Consider the following 21,945-nt stretch of genomic DNA (forward strand, 5'->3'; position numbering starts at 1 on the left):
GTCAGATGCTGGCAGCAGCTCGAGTATCTGACTAAGACCCGTATTGGCCCAGGAGAGAGAGAGATAAGCTGTTTGTTTCTGCTGTCAATGCTGCCAATTTGGTTTCCCATCACTTCAAATTCAAATCAACAGCCGAGCAGGGGGATCTGTGAAAGAAAGGGAGGGAGGGGCAAAAAGAAAGAGGGAGGAGGAGAACAGCAGAAGGTAAAGCAGAAACAGTGAGGAATGCTCAGTACGACAGGGAGAGGGAGAGGAAGTAGATAAGATCACCTAGCTTCTGTGAACACCATCCCCCTGTGTCCTACACTCGCTTCTTATCTCAACTGCTGCAGACACCCTAAAGGGACACACAGCAACCAAGAGAGAGAGAAACAGAAAAAGAGTGAGGGACAGACAGAGAGAGAGAGAGAGAGAGAGAGATGGGTATATGAGGAAGAAAAAGTAAGGAGATGAAAGAAAGCAGCGAGGGAATGGTGGATACTCTGAACACCTAATGGTGGAGAAAGAAGAAAGACAAGCTTTGGTGGTGAAACTGTCACCAGCCTTCATTAAATGACTGCTGTAGAGATGTGACCTTGTTAACTATGTGAAACCTTGACTAGATGATCTGTCTTTGCTCGGTTGTTAGATATGCAGATGGGCCCTAACTTGCACTGAGAGTCACAAAAGTGTCTTTGCGAGTTTCACACCAACATACTCCCATTTTGCTTTCGCTCCTATCTGAGCAACCATGGGTAGGGGGTGTGATGAGGGTCATTCTTCAACTATGACAGTAACATTTTAAGTAGAAGGCCACCGACCAGTCATTACATTAACACCAGCCACAGTTCTTACGCCGTGTTGATCAGTATACATGATAAATGTATACAACATCTATATATTGAGTTTGGGCAGCCATGCCATACCAAGCACACAGCAGGAGAAGGTCTAGTTCTGCATTTTTGTACGCACAATGTGTGCCATTTTTGTGTTATTTTTCCTTTACCATGTCACATGCATGATACAGTGGAGCTGACGTAGTACGAGGACAGAGGAAGGATGGGGGAAAAACATGTAACAAAGGTCCACAGCTGAAATGCATGTCAGCATTTTAAATGTAGAGGTCAACAGGATGCCCCCGGCGATAACAGTTTATGTGCTGCAATCGAGGGTGCATGGATATTAGTAAATGAGTAGAAGGGTCGAGAATGTTTTGCACCATTTCTTTTTCTTTTGACTTTTGTGAAGTCATTTTGAGGTTGGAGTGGATTATTAAAATATTTCAGCTCTCGTTATGTGTCAGAAAATAAGGCAAAATGGCCAAACAGCCCTTTTTCGCTTGAGCAGGAAGTGAAGGGGCAAGGGAGCTGATCAATCAGTCACACCTGTGAGCTCCAGAAAGAGTTTAGAATGGAACAATTAGGCAATAATCTCAAGGTTGAGTAAGTATTTTTGGATTAAAAGAAAACTGCAAACAAAATTGACCAGGTTGTGGCTAGCCTGGAGTATTGCACTGTGCGAAAAACAAGACCCCAGAGAAATAAGCTGATCCCTGGTTCTACTGTGACCTGTCTGGATTTGGCTGCTGAGTTCTCTAAGTTTGTGACGCACAAATAACAGATGAGTATTTTTTTGTGAAACTCCCCTGGCTTCTCCAGAGCTAAATATTACAATTCCAAGTTGTGTTCTGCGTGTTTTCCTGTCTGGCGTTTGGTTTCTGAGAGGCTCTGACGCTAAAACCTCATACTCCCATCTGTAAATAGTAAATGATCTTAGTAATTTGAATTTTACTCTCTCTTCAAAGACCTTTTATTCAAAAATAGTATTTTTCCTCATTTGGAAATCTCCACTTCAGAAGGATATACCACGTTAATTACAATCTGTACAGCAAAGACTTTTACTGAGGGGTGTGTTTATATATAAAATTCACAGCTTGATTTGTAGAACGTTTCGTTCTCAAGGGTTATTTCTGATTTATGGCTAGATAAAAGAGACAGCCATAATCTACAGTGGAAAAATCTTTGATTCTAATGTCAACAAAATATAACGATAATTTTGAGCCTAGCGTCAACCAATGGTCAGATTTCATTTTGCTTTGGGGCTACGTATTAAACGAGACGTGAGCCTGTCATGCTCCGCTCCTCATCCTCCACCCATGCATATACAGAATAGAGTGGGGGTGGGGAGCTATACTCCAAATGTGAGTGAGCGTTAGGCATGTGAATCAGAGGCTTGTGTGTGTGTGTGTGTTTCCTGTGGGACGACGCCGGCATGTAGCGTTAACGCGACAGGCCCGGAGAGGATGAGGAGGTAGCCAAGCTGTCAACGGCCAGCTCCCACTTCGCCTAATGAGAGAGAAGCCCGTTAATTAAAAACACCAACAGGCGGAGCTCCCCAGCGTCCCGCCATCAGGACGACCCAGGGTTAAAGACATAGAGCCAAGAGGATGGGAGGCATGCTGCTTCTGCATACAGTACATAGTGCTGCTCTCAACAATAAATAGCCCCCAGTATGCAAAAAGAACAAAGAGAAAGAACAACTGGGAAGAGCTGTAAGAGTTGCTTTTTATAAACTGCAGTGTTGGAGTTGGGGGGGGAGGGGCCTGTCATAATTATCTAATGTTCATTCTCAAAACAAACCATGCTTATAACCACTCTCACTGGTCAAAAAGGTCTTTGACCAGTAGGAATGTGTTTAATTAAAATGGGTCGAATGACAAATGTTGTTCTGCTTCATCTTTAGCAGCGATGCACAGAAAAAAGAGAACCAATCCAATCCAATCCAATCCAACTTTATTTATAAAGCACTTTAAAAACAACAACAACAACAGCTGGGGGAAAAAAAAGTGCTGTACAACAGAGATAAATAAGCTATTTCAACTGCTGTGTAGGATAATAGATCCGAACGCACACTGTCACAGATCTCCAGGTTTAAAACAGACAAACCATGGGAGTGTGCCCATGTTCACGTGTGGGACCAGACACAGACTGAACCAGATTAAAAGAGTAGTCGATGAGGTTTAAAAAGTCCTTCACCAGAAAGAAGCTTATCAGAACAGCACACATGAATATTAGAATCACCAATAATAACAACACGATCATAGTTTGGAACAATTCCAGTTCTGAGAAGTCATTTAAAAGGTCCTTATTAGAGCGACCCACCTCAAATAAAGTCATTTCAAAGCTGGGGAATGAAGACGCTAGAGGGCGCTGCTTAGATTTATAGTTGTTTTTATAAACAGCTCCTCGTCGGCCGGACGTCCGCGAAGAATTAAAACAATCGCAAGCAGCTGGACTCACGGACACTCAGCCATGTCTCTGTCACGCAGAGAAAATCCACATCACGGGAGATGAAGGAAAAAAGTTTTGTCCGCCAGCGATCTAGCCGTTACCAGGCAAAACCTGGCGGGGATCGGGACCTGTCGTTCTTCGGACCGGGGAGCCCGGCACAGCCGCGTCAGAGTGCGGGGGATTTACCCCCCCGCTGGCGGAGTCGGGGAGAGCAGGTGGGGGGCGGAAACCCTCATCGAAGCCGGCCATCGGTGTCCGACAGGCATCACCGGGATCCATGTAACGTGAATTCTGGAAGCGGTAGAAGAAGTACACGCCAGGTAGACCTTCAGCTTTACCAGCCATCCGCTGCGTGTGCCGCGGCGACGGTGGAACTGAAGCCCGGTAAAGGTGAGCAGGGATCCCTGACAGGAGTGGGGGCAAAGTTTCTCTGTCCATCATAATCAAACGGAACTTGATCCACCGCAGAAAATCCAAGAGCCTTTGACGATCATACACCAGTAGAGACTCGATTTAAAGAGTGACAATGGTCAAAAACAACAGAATTACAAGACACAGAAACCTCATCCTTCCCCAGTGCTGTTCTTGTTTTCTTCTTCTCCTCCAACTCGTTGTGTTCATAATAGTGTTGTAGTAAAGACCACCTAAACCGAGACCAAGACCACAGTGTATCGAGACCAAGACAAGACCAAGGCTTTGAGGGGTCGAGACCGAGACAAGACCAAGACTTCGAAGGGTTGAGACCGAGACAAGACCAAGACTTTGAGGGGTCGAGGCCAAGACAAGACCAAGACTTTGAGGGGTCGAGGCCGAGACAAGACCAAGACCGAGGCAGTAAAAGTTGGACGTGGTCCCAGCCGTCCCCATTAGCGTTGTTTTGAATTTACACGTTGCGCTGTGTTTTCCTTTGGAGGTATTTATGCATAAAAAGTCTTTGTGGTTCAGGTAACTAAATTTTATTATAGATGAGTTTTATTATAGATCTTCTCCTGTCACTCACATGCACTATTGTGTGTGTTTGAAAATTTTGTCACCGTTAACGGCTGTCACCCCCGACAGCCGTTAACGGTGACAAAATTTTCAAATGGTAAATGAGTCAAGTTATTGGTTGTACCCGATGCAATGCGATTTACGCAAAATCACAGTAATGACATTAACAAGTTAATCCACAAATGCACAGGCAATGTATTGATATCCCCACAGTTGTGGTCTTGACCGGCCTTGAAATAAAATCCCGAGTCCGCTTTGTCCAAGCCCGAGACAAGACCGAGTAAAAATGCGGACGATTCCGAGACGAGACCGAGACCGATCTCGAGTACGACAACGGCAGTTTGCAACATCACATTTCACGCACAGGTGACGCAGCGGTGAAAGAACACTGCAGGGCGGAACCAACACGAGCTATTGCAATGGTGTTAATCATGGTGTTAACCTTCTTTACACTTGGGTTCCAAAATGTATAGCTTCTAATTTGAGTGTGAAAGAGGCTTTAGTTTGCCAAACAATTAGAACTGCTCATCCGTTCATATTAGCAAATGAATCACACCATGAGCTTTTTTCAATCCATACATTTACTTGGCCACCATATATTTTACTTGACTGTCTGCATCTGGGCATTTACAGGGAAAATATTCCGAAAGAGGAAAATTTGCCTGGAAGTGAATCATGTCACCGCAGCCTATTGTGCAATTGTCTCTGTAAGTATTTTATTAAACTGTCAAACACATGAATCATTAGCCTTGATCTGCAGATTGACAGTTTGTCAGCGCCGTGACAGTGGCGCGTGCCTCACTGTCAACGGGGGGCGGCGAGGGAACGGCTTCCGCATTTCCCCACGGCTTCTTCGTCTTCCGCGCCTCCCGCGTCTCCAACCCCCACATGTCAGCCCAGGTGCTAACAAAACCGAGGATTGTGGGTAGTCTTGGAACATATGGACCAGAGAGACATTGAAATGAAGGGTAGAGGGAGGAGAGGGTTGGGAAGGAAGAGAGAGAGGCTGTCAGTGAAACGTCTCTCCCTGCTGTCACAGCAGCCAGAGCAGTGCGATGGACAAATGGATAACTACGATTTCAGACTGTCAGGGAGGAAGCGCTTTCAGATTCAGTGTGTTCTGCGGGGCAGTGGCTGGTGTATGCAACAGAATTTTCTTTCTTTCTTTCTTTCTTTTTTCCCCCCTGGACCACCTTTCATTTCTCTGTGGCTGAGAATATGGATTGTGTTTATATACACAGGAATATTCAGTTTATTCAGTTGCCGAAATGCTGTTCATTGTGCAGAAACACTCACAGGCGCACACTCGCAAACACAAGCAAATTCCCTGTGCAACCATGTAGACAGAGTTTCAGAGTTGTGGCTGCAGGCATGCTGTGCTGTGTGTGTGTGTGTGTGTGTGTGTGTTGTGTTTTGACTGTTCGCTGATGATTGCTGAAGTCCCACCCCCCACCACATGGCTGCTGTTCCCAGGTCACACCACATAACTCTCTCTCTCTCTCTCTGTATTTCAGGCTGTGCCTTCCTTACCTACTGTGCCAGAGAGTCGGCCCTGAAAGCCCAGAATGCATTGCATGAGCAGAAGACCCTGCCAGGGGTAAGTCTTACACGGAGAACGCCATGTTGACCCAGAGGCGAAATCCTACATGAATACATTTTTGGAATCACACAGACAAACACAACACTCACTCACACTGATTTGAGTATAATGCTTTATATAAAATCAAAGGCGACCCAATGTCTTGTGTACTGTTTATCACGGCTGTACATGAGGGATGAACACACAGCCCGTCTTCCTCTTAAATACCCCTCCCTCTTCCTCTGCCTCCCCTGTCCCCGCCCCACACCCCCCTTTTTCCTCCCCTCCCTCCCTCGTTCTTCACTTTGACTGTCACACGCACAAACCCATGGGGAGAAACCACACACAGCATCACATCATAGGCGAACTATTTATAGTCCTTCCTCCCGTTTGTGTAAATGAGTGTGTGCCTTGTGCACGTGTGTGTGTGTGGGCAAGTGTCTGTGAGATAGACAGAGACGGATGAAACATGGGTGGGCGGGCGGTTGTTGGCTATTTGTACATTAATGTGCACGCGCTGTGCTGCGGCCCCTGCATGGGCGACAACATGGGTGTACATCACGGAGGTGTATGTCTCCACAGCAGATGCCGATGCAGCTGGATGCATCGCTTTTAGCGCTCAGCTCCTACTCATGCATGTTAAAAGGAGGGAGAAGTGACAGTCATTGAGAAGAGGCAGATATTTGAATGTTAGGTATCACGTGTGTGTGTGTGTGTGTGTAATATATGGTTAGCATTTTCTTTACTATATCATTAAATGGTTACATATTTGTGTTTAAATGCATGTTTCGGAAATGCATATTATGCATGCGTGTGCATGCACCTGCACGCACAAGCATCTGTGTGTGTGTGTGTGTGTGTGTGTGTGTGTGAGCGTGCACGTTGACTTGGTACATGCACCCCGCCCGTGCATCGTGTGTGCATGTTGGGAAGTTTTGATGCGTCTCTGTCAAGCCTGGCTCAGTTTGCTCTGTTCGTTTTTAATGACGCCTCCAGGGAAGCTGACAGTCGCCGTGTTGAGCGCACACCCTTTGATGTGAGTGATTATGACATCACAGACGTGCAGCTGAGAAGAGCGGAGGAGTGGGGATCCATGCTTTCCTTTTTTTTTTAAACTTCCCAGTGGCATATTATTCAGAAAGACAGAAGGGAGGGAGAGGCAGATACTCACGCACAGAGAGGGAGGGAGAGAGGGAGAGAGAGAGAGGAGGAGGAGGAGGAGAGATTAAATATTTGGCCTAAACCAGAATGCGATTTTGTGTTCTCACAAAATGTGCTGCCGATTGATGTTTTTGCCTTTGTTGCTATTGTTTGACACGGACCAGAATATACAGGCACAAAAACAACCCTTTTTAAGGATTCTGTCTTCACATCTTCAAGGGAAAGAGACTGTATTTGGCTTTGCATGCTCGTAATGCATCAACAGCAAATACATCTAATCACTCACTTGCGATCAACGTTGTTTTAGAAGGAAATGCTAATCAGCGATGCCTTTGCCAGTAGAGGACAGTCTCAGGTTTGCATTTGATCGATGTTGAGTGTTAAGTAAACAAAAGTAATGGCACAGGACAGACCTAGATGCTCCACAGACCCTGAAGCGGTGCATTCAGAGAGGCAGGCCATGCAGGAGACTGTCTTTTGTTGCTGGTGGAGGTAAAGCCAGCAAAACAGAATAAATGAGTTCATTAGAAACAGAGCGAGGACTTGGCCCTGGGAAAGGCAGTGGCACGTTTTATAGCACTACACCCTCTTTTTTTTTTTTTCCCCCACCTACCTTTTTCTCCCCCTCTTTCCATCCTCCATCAATCCCCCACTCGCTGGCCAACACAACCCAAACCCTGCAAATGAAATCCCTCTCCCCTTAAAGCCTCTTTCCCCTTCACTTCACGTCCTGATGTGCTTTTTATCGTCAAAGTTGCTCCCCTACCCTTACATTTAAAAAGTTTTCTGCAGCCTTTTTTCTCTCGTTGCCAGGTGAGCCGAGAGAAGAGGGGATTTGGCTTCCGAGTGGAAATGGCCTGTAAGCATGGCTGTAGGCTGTTGGTGTAGCTCAGACAAAATACTATGGGCTGTTGTGTGTGTGTGTGTGAGTGTGTGCGTGTGCGTGTGAGTGTGAGTGTGCTTGCACAACTGAATGAGAGCAGTGTCAGGAGAGACTGGATAAACAAGTGACAAGCAAAAATACTGGTATTAAAGTGACACTGACATTGAACTACTCATGACGGATGAGAAATTGTTTTCACAGCCTTCATTCCATTACCGTTTTAGGAAGTGCAAGTACAGAGGGTTATGCTATAGGAAAATAAATACCCGCTAATGTAATTAAATCCACCATGCTGGCACTGAAACTGTGATACCAGAGCATAGTTTGAGGACATTCATTTACATTTGGGAGAAACATTTGAGTGATAAACCAGCACAACAGAGAACACTCTGTGCAAGAGTGGATGCATGAGTGAGCAGACCTTCTCCGCACATGTCCAGTCCACTGACTGCCCCAAGGGGGTTTTTGGGCCGGATAAGCAAGACCCACTTTTACTTAAATTGTTTGTGTGAAAAAAGACAAAGGGCTCAGGGAAATGCAATTATGCTTTAATTGTGTCTCTTTGTTCTTGATCCTTATCTGAGTCCTTTAATGGCCATAAATACGATAAGCACTGCCATTAAAGTCACACCGGCACCAAGTGAATGGTTCTTTTGGCTGCCGACCACAGCTCCTACCCCTGAACACACCAACCAGAAACATGGATAAAGGAACTAGATCTGTTGCATCTCATTTACAAACGCATGCATCTGTGCGTGTCGGTGTCCGTTGGTTAGGAAATGAGTAGGGTCAACATTTTCAACTAGGCTGCAAAGTTTCTTTAATCGGTTCCTTTTATTTTATCCTATCTATGGGAAAAGTGTGCCTCTGGTTTTGGAAACAACTTTGAATTGTTTTTCATTTTTATTGTTGTCTGTAACTGTGATAACAAGATAGACACACTCTATTGATCCCAAACTGGGAAATTTGTGAAATGCAACTGAGGAGATTCAATACTCTAAGTCCACAGTAACAGAGCTGATAAACAGAGGGCTGTTGCTTTTTTTTTTTATCCCTTCATTGTCTTTTTTTGGAAGATGGTACGTGAGACAGGCCAAAAATGGGGCGCGTCCCAAACGTCAGGCCCTTGGCTGGTGTATTTGTGATCCTGCGCTCCAGTTTCAGGCTTATACTACAGCAAGAGGCATTAAAAAGCCTCTATTGATTTTGGCAAAAATCCTCACAAGTGGGAGGATGTGCTTTTGTGAGTGCGGTTGTGCCTGTGTGTGCGTGCATGAGGGTCACAGGGTGGAGTTGCTGAGCCCGAGCTTACACAGGGTGCAAACACCCACCAGCAGATCCTCCCGCACACATACTTTCACATGCAATAAATAAATAAAGTGAAAAAAAAAAAAAAGATCTGGCATTGACTCAAACACACTTAGATATACAGTACAGGCCTCCATTTTACCATATGCCCCCACACAGTGTGCACAAGGAGCATGCCCTCTTGAATACTGCACGGTGCAGCGTGTTTCTGGTATAAATGAAAAAAAAAATACACACAAGCATGCACGGGTGCACACAACTGATACTTGCATCACATAAACCCGACACTCCGAAGCGTTGTCTTGTTGCAGCGATACAACACTCCTTGTAAACATTTCCGTTCCACTATGTGATACTCTGATACTCGTGGACAGAGAGATAGAGAGGGGGAGAGATTGGGGGATAGAGAGAAAGTAAAAGGGGTGAGAGAGAGAGCGAGAGAGAAGTTGATTGACTTGCACTGTAATAGTGAGCCAGATGAGAAAATATAGAACACTGTGAATCAATGCATCATTTCAGTGCTCTTTCACTCACACAAACACACACACACACACACACAGATCATGCATAGAGAGTTTGCAGCCCGGGGGCAAACAAACATGAGAAAAGACGGTGAAGCAAATGAGTAGCAGGAGGGTGGAATGAGGAAGGGGCTGATGAAGGCACGTTTGGAGAGAGTGGGTGGATGGCAGGAGTGGGAGGAGAGGAATAGTCGGGTGCCTCCATACTGACTGATTTGTGTCTGCTTCTTTTATCACCCCTCCCCTCCCCCCAGTTGAGAAAATGCCAGTGCAAGAAATCCATGTCATTGATTGGCTTCTGCGACCCAGTTTCATGGCAGCTTTTTCTCAATAAGTTGCCCAAAGTTGGTCGATAACTGCCAGGCTCCTCAGGTGAAGCGGGTGGAGGGGTGTTTGTTGGGCGGGTGTCGGCGGTGCTCAGGTAGGACTTTGTTTCCCCTGAGCGTGCACCAGTACAATAGTCCGCTCCTACTTGTCGATTTAGATAAGTGGTACAGCCAGTGTGTAGCAGGCTTAGCTGCATGTCCACATGAATAATGCTGCAGTCAACCCCTCTTCAACAATCTTAATCACCCTTATTTTAAAAAAATAAATGTACAGTACCAGTATCTCCTGATACATGGTGATGGTTTGTTGCTGTTTGCCATCTGTTATTGTAGCTACATTTGCTTATAGGTCCACACATACCTCCGCTCTCCCACCATTACTGCCTTATTTTTCCAGTGCTGTAAAATGCAGAAAATGGAGGGACATGTCAGTCTGAACGCCATTCTTTGTTCATTGAAACTATTTTAATTGCACTCTTTTGCATTTAACTTTTATTAGTGTGCCAACATTGACCTCCCTTTGGCTTAAAAACTCATTTCAAGACCATTTTTTTTTTGAATCTTAAAGAATCCTAAAGGTTGTTTTCTTCACACCCACAAGTCAGTGCAACAGAAAATGAACACTATCCAATGTCCAAAACTGGAGCACTTCTTTTAAGTGAGGCAGTATATGCTCCCTGAATCTGGCAGGTCATAAGCCTGCAATAAAAATTCAAATGAGTCTCCCAAACAGACAGTAGGAAGCCAGAAAGAATTACAGGAAGTCGTTTTTGGAATGAATCCAGAGTAACACTGATTTCATTCAGTTCAACTCATCGGGATATTCTAATGTTACAGCATGCAATGTTAATTTTAGTCGGGTGATGAAAATGATGGAGCTTTGAAGGGAACCAGATATTTGCACCTTTCAATGAGCGGCCCATGGTTCTGTTTAAAATTTTTGGCTGAACATCAACAGCAATACCAGCCAACATCTGTCCCTGATTGAGTGATGAAGTTACCCCACTGGTTAGTTTCCCCATAAGCCATTGCTCATTTAAAAGGAGTCGACATAAGCACTGCACCTCATTCCAAATTTATGGCACGCTAAACTGAATATCTGCTCAGAACTTTGACCATGTCAGATATAGCCATAAAGGTTTTTTTACCTACAGTCTCATCTATCTATGAAATCATTTGGATAATTTAATTCATCATTCAGGCCATTGTTTACGGACAAAACTCGGCTTTCCAATCTTGTAGTAACATTTTCCGGAGGGATTCCAGCGTGGATTTTAACACTCTGGTGTTGAAACATCTTGACCGCAGATAGCTGGACCTCATCAAAAATCATAGTCACAGGCATCACCACCCACCACCTTTCCTCACGAATGCACTTGTGGCTTAATGGGAGCAAATCGCGGTGGCAAGGTTGGTAAAATCTTGTGAAAATCCTTTCTAGAAGAGGAGTGGGGGCTATGATAACAGCAGTTTGACTTCCAGGGCTTTGGTTGAATTGATTCATTGACGGTTTGATGCCTCGCACCACATGGTGCCCGGGCCGTATGGGCTTAAACTATCAGAAACTGAAGTGTTTGTTGGATAGCTTGATAGCATTTAAATAGAAATAAAAAAACAAAAAAACTACTTTCCAATGTACAATTGGTAGCTTTCGCCTGTGAATGTGCCATAACATTCTGAAACCCACAATCTAACATGGGTGTGATGTCAGGTTTGTTTAGGTTGTGTTTCTTTCAACTAGAAGCACTTTACCTTTACCAATGTGGTCTAAATTGTCACTTCTTCTAAAATATAGTGTTTTGCAGTCACACGTGAATGTAACGTTTGGATGCCCACATATACCTTTGGCCATACATACAGAGAGATGCATGAATGGTATCATAATTACAACAAGGATTACAAGAAGCCTACACACCGTCTTTGTCATATAAGTCTGAATGCTTCTATTATCGCTGGGCTTGAGGCCTGATGTTACAACCTCCCACTGCCAAGTGGAGTTCGAGCAGATTGTTCAAATGAGGAAGATTCATCTGTGTGCAGGCAGCAGTTCCCTTTAGTCCAGTAATCCAACTCATTTCAGAAGTGGCACATGATGCTACCCACTGGGTCAATAGATTGATGATCCAAATGTGAAATTACACACATTTATACTACAGGGCAATTTTATAGCGCATGCTGTGTCACTGCAGTAACCTACGTTTTGATGTTAATCTCATTTTAAAGAAGGGGACTTTGGAGTCTTGGCCAAGACTCCACAGTATATAAGATTCAAAAATAGTTTTGCATAATGTGCTGTTTAGCGTTAAGTCGAGTCATGATACATTTATGCATTTATGCAAGTTATACTGTAATGTTAATGCTATACTATACACCATTAAAGATACACGTACCACAAACTGCTGACATAAAAGTGCCTTCAGCCCACAATATTCCCAAAAAGTGTGATATGATGTCGGAAGAATGGATTGGACAACATGAAGACCTCTGTTAAGTGCTCTTACTTGGGTAACTCGAATGTTTTTTTTGTATTCTGTCTGTGAGCATGTCCCCACTTCAGAAAATTTCAGATGCATCATAGCTCTTTCCGGCATCGAATGCTGGCTCAAGTTATTGTCGCTGTCTAAAATCAACTTGTCCTTCCCCTGAGGTTGTATTGATTCACAAAAGCGTAGCCTTACGACGCACCGATGAGTCTTCATTCTCAGTAGCTCACTTCACTGAGCATTTACAAGTGTTAATGTCACTACTGGGACTCTTCAGTGTATAAACCAGCGTGGAAAGAGGGAGGGAAATAATTTCCTGGCAGTTTGCTCACTTTTTTTTTATTAAAAAAGGGAAGTTGGATGAAAACTTCTGTTTCATGAACTCAACTGGCCTGTACTTACTGACTGATGCGGTAACATGGCAGTGGCTGGAGCTGCTTTCACACACGCGCTGCAGCCCTGTGACATATACAAGTGTGTATCCAGACATTACATGGAGAAGCTCATGGACTGACCATTAATTGACCATAACTCTGCCAGCTCCGTACTACAGCAGCTGGGTTTCCATCAAGTGGAACGGTTCAGTTTGGTACAGTACGGTGCATGTTTTTTTTTTTTTGCATTTCCATTAGAAATAATACCAAAGTAACCAGCTTCTACAGTTAAATTTCCCCTGGGGTACCAGAGTTAAATGGTTCAGTAAGACAGTCAGCTGATTGGGCGACAGGAAAATGTCACTGCCTTGCCACGGGTGTAAATATCCCATGGAAGTTGAGGCAATTTTAAATAGCGTTGTATGTACCTCGCTGACGCAGCCATGGGGCTCAGCCCACACTCAAGCCCCACTGCAAGCTTGACCCAGGGCTTTACCGTTCCTAACCAAACTGTATTAGGATGGAAACATCTGTTCAATGTAGCATTGATCACACGTGTGATTAAAACTGTCCAGAGGATTTGCAGCACGCCAGCGAGCATGTTAATGACATGTAGGCACCGCAACTCGTCTAATCCGAATGGAGTATTTCCAGTAGTTGGAGAAATTGTCTGGGTGAGACAAATCCCGGTTGTGTGCTACAAGTCTGAAAGGTCAACTCCAGACAATGGATTGACCTGATACACTCCACATTTTTATGAGAAAACTGCTCTGGACTGTCACTGGGGGAAAGCGCAGAGGTATGGGCTGTTGCGGCTGAAGCTATTTCTCCAAAAGAAGCTTTAATAGCGTCCTAACCGCTGTGCGTCTGGCTTCAGCCCTGGTCATGCGTGTTACGTTCACCTCCTCCTGCTGCGTTGAGGCTTCCTGACCAAAGCTGCCTTGAAATATTCCCGCCAGTCCATTTCTTTTCTGTGTGAGTAGCTGTATGTCACACTGCTGTATCACCTTATCTTTCCCATGCCCTCCAGCCCCACACACATACAGTACCGTACATCTTTCCACAACAGTAAGTGCAGTGTTGTCTGATCTTTTTATTGGAGCCTGTTCAGTTAATTTACCGTGCACATTAAATGTCGAGGAACAGAGAACAGATAACTGAAAACAATAAAATGCAATAAATCAGTCACACCTATAACGTAATTTATATATTAGAGCGGTGTTTTATTGATCGTCGGAGAATATAATGGTCCATACTGTATACCTTTCCTTTCTGTCATGCATTAGTGCTGCTTGACTACTCTGTTCTACTCCCCTGTCTCTCCCTCAGATGTCAGTGCAGGACGGGGTTTTTTTTAAACCGCAGAGAACATTTTTATTCAGTGATTTCACTCCTTGTAGCTACTATATCTTTCTTTACTGCTCTGCGGATCTTTCTATTAATCAAAGTTTTCCACTTTTTCAAATGGAGCGTTTCAAGTCGGACAAACCGCTAGTGTGAAATTAGTTCACTTTTTTTTCTTTTTTTTTTTTCCACGTCCCCAACAAAAATGATTGTATTGGACATTTACTGCAATGAACATTATTCAAAAATGGTTTCATAGTCATTCGGAATAAAACTGTTCAAGTGTTTCAAAATTGATATTGAAGTTCCTTTCTGCAATGCTTCGTCTTTGGTTGCAGTCGTTTAAAATGCTGCTTTGGTGTTATGCTATATAAGAAATACATTATTTCACAGGGACTGTAGCGGGGGAATCACAAGCCCACTTTAAACAAGAGCTTCTATAATGAGAACAACTAAAAGAAAAATGATTGTGTCGGTTCAAAGCAAAGGGCAATTATCATGCAATGCTTGCATAGCTGTATTCTCTGTCTTCTTTCATCATAACCCTGATGGCAGAAACCACTCAAGGAATGTATAAGTGATTACAGAAGTGCTAACAGTGTAGCAATAAGGGAATATGCAGGAGATGATTAAAAGACAGTGAGACGGAGCAGGTTAGAGGTAGAAACGGTAGCCATTGCTTTTGTTGACAGCATTACCGTTTTTAAAACTAGGACCCAGTGGTGAGTCTCGCTGCAATATTAATGTTGTTTTTCCACATCTAAAAGTTCTTGTGAAGCATAAACTAACCCCACAGCTTTTACAAAGAGGTTTTTTTTTACTCCACTGTAAATACAATTCTCATGCTCGGTGAGAATAATACGCCAAGAAAAACCACAAACCATTTCATTCTGTGACCTTCACCACCTCACCTTCACTGTAGCCCGCGGAATATATAATCCAGAGATTTCAATTTCTTCATTTGGCCTACATTATCTGATATGTTCATCGGAGCGGGGAAGCGGCGCTCACAAATCTTGTTCCAGACCCCAGCTGTAGCAGCTGGCGAGCTGGTGGCCGGGGGATGTGATAATGACACAACGCACCAACCGAGGCTGGATAGCGGGGGCCACGGCTCAGGCAGCTTTTAATAATTGATGGCAGCCAAGGCCCCGGATTGGCCAGTAATTGCATTACAGGTCACTTCTCAATAGCAATTTGTGAAAGTTGTGGTGATGTGTGCTGGGTGGCGATCAATAGGCACTGTCCAGAGATGTAGTGTGCACCCCTCCCTCCCCCCCACTCGCTCCTTCTCTCTCACGTTTGCACTCTTTCTGTTTGTACGGTGGAAACACTTTCCTTTCCGTGTCCTGCACTATACTGCAACGCTGTGGGGAGTTTTCCCCTACTGGCTTTGGTTTAAGAGTAACAGTAAATCACTGTGATCACCCACAACCAACATTAACACCTTCAATACTCCAGACACAAATAACATTAAAAACACTGTATTTTTTTTAATTAAAGTGCATGTGAAGCTCTTAAGGTCCAGTGTGCAACATTTAGGATGGTTTATTGGCAGATATTGAATTCTACTGAGTAAGCACAGTGTGTTTGTACAAGTGTAGAATCACTTTAAAATAAATTAATTTGGTTTTTGTTGCCTTAGAAAGAGCCTCACGCTCTTTACTCTTAACGGACAAACCAACCATAGAGCGATTTGCATTTTGAAGTGTAAGATAGCCACACAAAAAGGCGACAAACACGTTCTCTGGTTTGCGGAAGGTCACTGTAGTTTTGTGACGCACGTGGAAAAGAGAGGCATGGAGTTCTCCATGTGTTGCAATCTGCAGTCCCACCAATAGATGTCACTAGTTTTTACACACTGGGTCCATTTTTTTGTTTGTTGTGGCTGTTGTGTGTGATTTTAGTCGACTCAACGATAGTGAAAATGTTGTTTTTTAGGAGCAGGTGGATTAAATGACTATTAGCATTGACGAACAACGCACGACCTATGTGTCTGTGTCTTTTCTTGTCAAACTTTGGCAGTTACATTATTAATGATGCAAGTCAGCTGCCAACAGTTTGGTCAGAGTATTGAGTGTGTTGCTAGTGGCTAACGCTACAGTCGTTGCTGCTATTGCTTCAAGCCACAAGCCTGCAGCAGAGATGAAGGCTCGACTCCACACCCGAGATTATTTAATTCTTCAGCACTTGAAGTCTTTAGCCCCAACTGACGCTGACTCAATTGACAAAACTTCAGACAATTTATCACACTTTACTCTGCTTCCTCTGCAGCCACAAAAGGCTTTTATACATTTATTTCCACACACAGAGCAGTTCTCCCCAAGCCCTTTTAATAGACTTTTTGTGTAAAATCACTGGAGTTTTCCTTTACTTTTTTTTCATGTTGATTGCAGAAACAATTCTTATTGCATGTCGCCTTCAACCTCATCTGTGATTGTTTCCATTTTCTTGGTGGAGATTCTCACTCGGTGAAATCCCCATCAGCAAGCGTGAACACAGGACATGTTAAGCTCTCTCATGTCTGACAAATAGAACCTGTCATGGCACATTTGGGATAATCTTCAGCTGAGCTCGGATACTTCAATGATTTACTACATAAAGCCTCTGTTACAACCCTAGGTTTCAAATCAATTCAAGTATTGACAATCATAAGAATAAAATGTCAGATAAATTGCCAGATAATGCCAGTGAATTGTGCTTTTAGAAACAAATCTGGAGCAAGACATTCAATATCAATTGCGTGTTCTCAAAATGTGCTTGCACACTGTGTAAAGATGATATCAATATATACTAAACTTCTGTTGTTTTGGTATTGAAGGGTATTATAATGTCTGCATCTTTTGTGACTCTCTTAACTTTTCACAAGTGCAGTCCTAAACCACTGTGCCCCACTGAAAATAAAAATAGAGTACATGGCATAATATGTGGCTGGAACACAAGTGAATGAAAGACAGCCTCAGGATCAGGAGGTTAAAATAGCACAGGAGCCGAAATCCAGCATCATCACAATGTACAGAGTGCTTCACTTTCCACTATAGCACAGACTGCAAGCCCTGTGCCCCCTCTGGCTCCATGGCTGCGTTATTCTAATGGAAGTTATTTACTGTTCTCGCCATCGACACACACACACACACTTTCCCTTTGTTTCACTTTTCTTGCTCCTATTGTTGATATCTCACCCATTTTGACATTTAAACTCACTGTCATCACTTTGCATCTGCCATTCATTCATTTTCTCTCTCTCTCTGTCTCTCTCTCTGTCTTTGTCTCGCTCTCACTCCCTTTGCTGTGGCATGGAGAGGAGCAGGAGAGAGACGAGTGGAGGAGACAGGAGATTTTGCATGCTCTAAATACAGCCTCTACGTGTGTGGGCTGCTGTCATCAAAATGAGAGACGGGACAGGAGATGCTTCAGTTCTCTTGTGATGGTGTGTGTGTGTGTGTGTGTGTGTGGACAAGTGTTTGCTTATGTGACAGAGTGTGCATTAATCCCTGCAAACATCAAAGATGCACCCTCATCCATCTCTCTGTCTTTTCTCTCCTTCTCTTTCTCCCTCCCTTTGTCACTCTCTCTAATCCTCCTTTAACACCAATTTGTCTGCATCGCCTTTGTTGTGTTTTTTTTTTTTTTTTTTTTTTCTCGTTTTGTTTTTTTTGTCGTTACACTCTTGCCTTTGCTTGCCTGTCTGTTTTGGTGTGTCTCACCTCGCTTGCATGTGCTTGGCTGAGTGTGACAGCATTGAGAAGTCACCAAAGAGGTAAATGATGATGGGTCATCCATCATGCTTTATGGACTCTGCATGGTGCGGCTGTGGAGAGTGGCTGCGCCGTGCAGTAACTCAGAACACTCTGTCCCTCCATATAACCAGGCAGGGGTTCTGCTGCTCGCCTCACCTCTGCTGGGTGAGTGTTTGTGTGTGTGTGTGTGTGTGTGAGACTCGGGAAGAGCGTCCCTCTGACTCACCCACTTAAGCTCCTTCCTCCGTGTTTTGTGAGAGAGAGTGTGCATGTATGGATGAGAGAGGAAGGCAACAGAAAGTGTGTGTTTATACTTTCAGACTGTGTGTGACACACCATCATTACGGCCTGATATGCTGCTGCTAGGAGCATCGACTATTGGTACCATCGGTACTTTATATTTTGTGTGCGATAGGGAGAGAGAGAGAGAGAGAAACACAACCGAAACATTTCTAAAGTACAGAAAGTACAAAAAGCACTTAAAGAAGAAAAACCTCTGCCAAGGCCGCTCAGTTTCCCACAGTGTAATTATTCTTTGGAATCCAGATCTGGATCCAGATTACAAACAAAATCGAATAGTTTTGTCCTTGGGCCACAACCTACATCCCCAGAAAATTGCATCCAGAACCATCCTTTACTTTTTTAGATTGTGCTGCTCACAAACAGACAGACAAACAGAGTAAAAAAGAACCATAGATAGATAGACAGCCTTCACCTATAATATATATCATATTATGTTATTATTATTATATATATATATATGTATACAAATCTAGAGTGTGTGTATCTATATATGAGGACATGTGCTGCACCACCAACAACCAAGCGAAAGGACTTTATTGCTCTGTATTTCTCTCAGTGAAGTCATGTGTTATGTGAGTACTGTGTGCAGACACACTGGAAATTCGACTGGCTTACGACCATCTGAAATCCTTAGAGTATATCCTCTTCACTCTCTTACGGTCTCTCCTGCAACCTTTTTTCCTTTCTTTCCACCTCGGGCCTCTCTCCATCCTTCTCTCCAATAACCTTCTCTCTCTCTCTCTCTCTCTTATGATACTTTTCACACTTTCCTTTTGTCACCTTTCCACCTGGAAGAACAATCGCTCTGACAGTGTTCACTCTGTCTCCAGCCCTCTTTCCCTCTTCCTCTCCGTGCCCTCCTCTCCCACGCTTGCTCTCTTCGCTACCACTCTCTCAGATCCTGAGGGGAATCACGCTGTCTGAACCAAATGTGCCACAAACGTGTCAGCTGATGTTTGTTTTCCGCCTTGTTCCCGTACTTCTACTTCAGCGGTCGCGTGTGCGTTTTAACTCCGTCTATGTATTTGACAAAGTTTTGACTCGCGTTGCACTTGCACGTCAAGAGAATGAGAATTTGTTGGGTCATTATTGAAATAGGGATCTGCAAGGAGTTGGGGATTGGGGCAGACTGACTTACAAAGTTTGTGTGATGATAAGGTTTGTATATTCAGACAGCTTGTCGGCATATATATGAAGAGTAAAAGTAAACAACATTTCCATTGGGGCTCCGTGGAAACTTTGCATAGAGGATGTTTTGCAGAAACCAAAGGTGTTTAAGGGACCGAACATCTGCGTTCCTGCCATGGAAAAACACAACAGAATTCACAGAGGAACACACTCTTACCTACGAAGAAGCGGCACAAAGACTTGCACAGTTTCACTGAGAACATTCCTCGCCTGCTGAATAACTGGTATTTATTACTACCAGTATAGCTCAAGACAGATTTGAGATGTCGCTAATCTTAATCCGGATTCCTGAGCATTTGATGCAAGTCAGATGTGGTGGAGTGGCCTTAGCAGTTGGCCAAACTATTTGGTAACTTTTTCACTGGGGGGACAAGACCCTGACATTTTAGTCTACTCAATCAAGCAGTTCGTCTTCTGAATGAGATCCGCAGTTTTCCTTTCCACTGCGATCAACTAATATGTATTATATAGAGATAAATCCTGGAGGAGCAGGGATGTGGTACAGCTGAGGGATCCTCTCTGAACGGATCAATGGTGGACAGGACAAAAGGGTGAAATGAAGAAGAGCAGGGAAAAAGAAACTAGGCAAGAAGGACATTTCGGAGGGTAAGTCTGACAAGGAGTATTGTAACTCACCTCTGGCAATTCCGATACTGTAAGTACACCTCTAAAACTCATCCCAAACTTTGGCAAGATGCGGCACCTGCACCAGCATCCTTTATGAATGTCACACCCTGTGAGAGGAAAATGATTACGTTGCAAAGATGGGAGGGGGTGAAAGGGGAGGAGGTGTGAGAGAGAGAGAGAGAGAGAGAGAAGAAAAATCACTTTGATGGATTATGCTTCTCGTGGGACAACCTTGTAACGTTTTTGGACAGGATTCTAACTCACACAGATTCTCTGTTACAGAGATGATTCTCTTCTTTTCGTCTGTCTCCTTTTGTCATCTCAGACGTGCACTGGCTGCGAAAACGGCACCGGAGATGATACCTGATGATACTGCTCGCGGGAACTAATTACTACCCAATAATTAAAAGAGGTTTCAGTACCACATGCCGTCTTTGGGTGGGGGAGAGTTTAATTGCCATTGTTGAATAAATGATGGCCAAAGATGCACGGACGCGACCTCCTTAATGGAGTCTTGGCACTTGTGTGGCAAAGAGCAAAGACTTAAAGGCCAGTGACGACAGTGGCTCGGAGGTCGAGTGAGTCGTCTTTTAACTGGCAGGCTACGGGTTCGATTTCCAGCTAGTAGTAGTGCAGAAAAGTGCTCTATGAATACAAAATAGATTTTCACCAACATTTGTATTTTGACAGGTTGTTTAATCGAGGCTTGCGTTAAAAGGGCAGAGCGTTTTGAAATACTTAGCCTGGAGTTCTGTTAGCCCTTCAGCACATGCAGACCTAATTAGCACCTTTGTTCCACAACAAGGTTGTCTTTGGCACGGATCCATTCCAACCAATAATTAATTTACCTTACAGTACCACATATTCCTGGGCAGTGAAGGACTTAAAAGTTTGACATGGCTCTTGCAGGAGCACTTAGTGGTAAGCTACCTAAGTGTATATTTTCTCCTTTAATGGCTGCTGTGAGTAGCTCTGCCTGCACACAAATAATTAAACTGTCTGCTTCTTCACCTTGGTACATTTTAAATTCTAATCGCTAAGATTACTATTTATCTTTTAATTGATTTGGGGGGAGGGGGGGGGACACACCTTTGGTAGCGGGACGGTGCTACGTTCGCACTGCATTTCCCAGTGACTCGTTTTAAGCCTTGTCACCAATCCTCTGCCCAGATTAACGGCAGCATTCCTTAATCCCAGACATGATAACGCCAAATTAACAACTGACACCAGTGAAGCAAGCACTCAACAGAATTTAAGACAGTGTCTAAGAGCATGACAGTGTCCACAGAGACACGCAACATCTGCACTGCATCACTAGATTAAACACAACGACACAATAATTGGTGTTGGTGTTGCAGCTAAGCTACAGCTGCCTCAAGATACTTAACCAATAATGACAACATGTCAACGATAAGGCATCTGACGCTGAGTACGTTTTCCCGGCGAGCCACTGTACATTAGTACTTAGCAATACATCTGAATAACTGCATCTCAATCCAGGCACTGGTCCAAAATGATAATATAAGTCAGTGTGGCCTGCGGCTAAGAAATGAAAGTTCAGTCAGTTCAAGAGAAATCTGCATCTCTGAGTTGCCATCATAGATTTTTTTCCCCCCTCTAATCTCATAAAGAAACTGATGTTGACTCTTCCTTAAAGGCAAAGAGAGCTGCTTCATTTTCTAAGCCTACCTGCCCCTGAGCGAATTATGTTTTTATGCTGTTTTTTATGAAGGACGTTATGTTTTCTGGTTTTCTGTGCTTGAATGTGTCCACTCCATACTCTCGCTCTCTCTCTCTCTGTCTCTGTCTCTGTCTCTCTCATGCACGTGGTGTCTCAGGAACACCTTAA

At 43.9% G+C, this 21,945-nt stretch overlaps 1 protein-coding gene across 10 annotated transcripts in view; it reads left to right on the top strand.

Annotated features, from left to right (window-relative positions):
• Positions 1-21,945, top strand: part of celf4 (CUGBP, Elav-like family member 4) — a 96,318-nt gene that overhangs the window by 18,275 nt on the left and 56,098 nt on the right. For 9 of the 10 annotated variants that reach the window (XR_006360276.1, XR_006360280.1, XR_006360277.1 and 6 more), the window contains exon 2: positions 5,774-5,856. Coding sequence is in view for 5 of the 10 variants with exons in the window: in XM_044023892.1 (XP_043879827.1) it covers positions 5,774-5,856 (83 nt within the window). In the remaining 5 variants the exon portion in view is untranslated. Of the gene's footprint in view, positions 1-3,243; positions 3,660-5,773; positions 5,857-21,945 lie in introns of those variants that run through there. The other variant, XM_044023896.1, reaches the window with a different exon arrangement.

Source organism: Solea senegalensis, linkage group LG4 (assembly GCF_019176455.1).
Source record: "Solea senegalensis isolate Sse05_10M linkage group LG4, IFAPA_SoseM_1, whole genome shotgun sequence".
In the NCBI taxonomy this organism is placed as follows: Eukaryota; Metazoa; Chordata; class Actinopteri; order Pleuronectiformes; family Soleidae; genus Solea; species Solea senegalensis.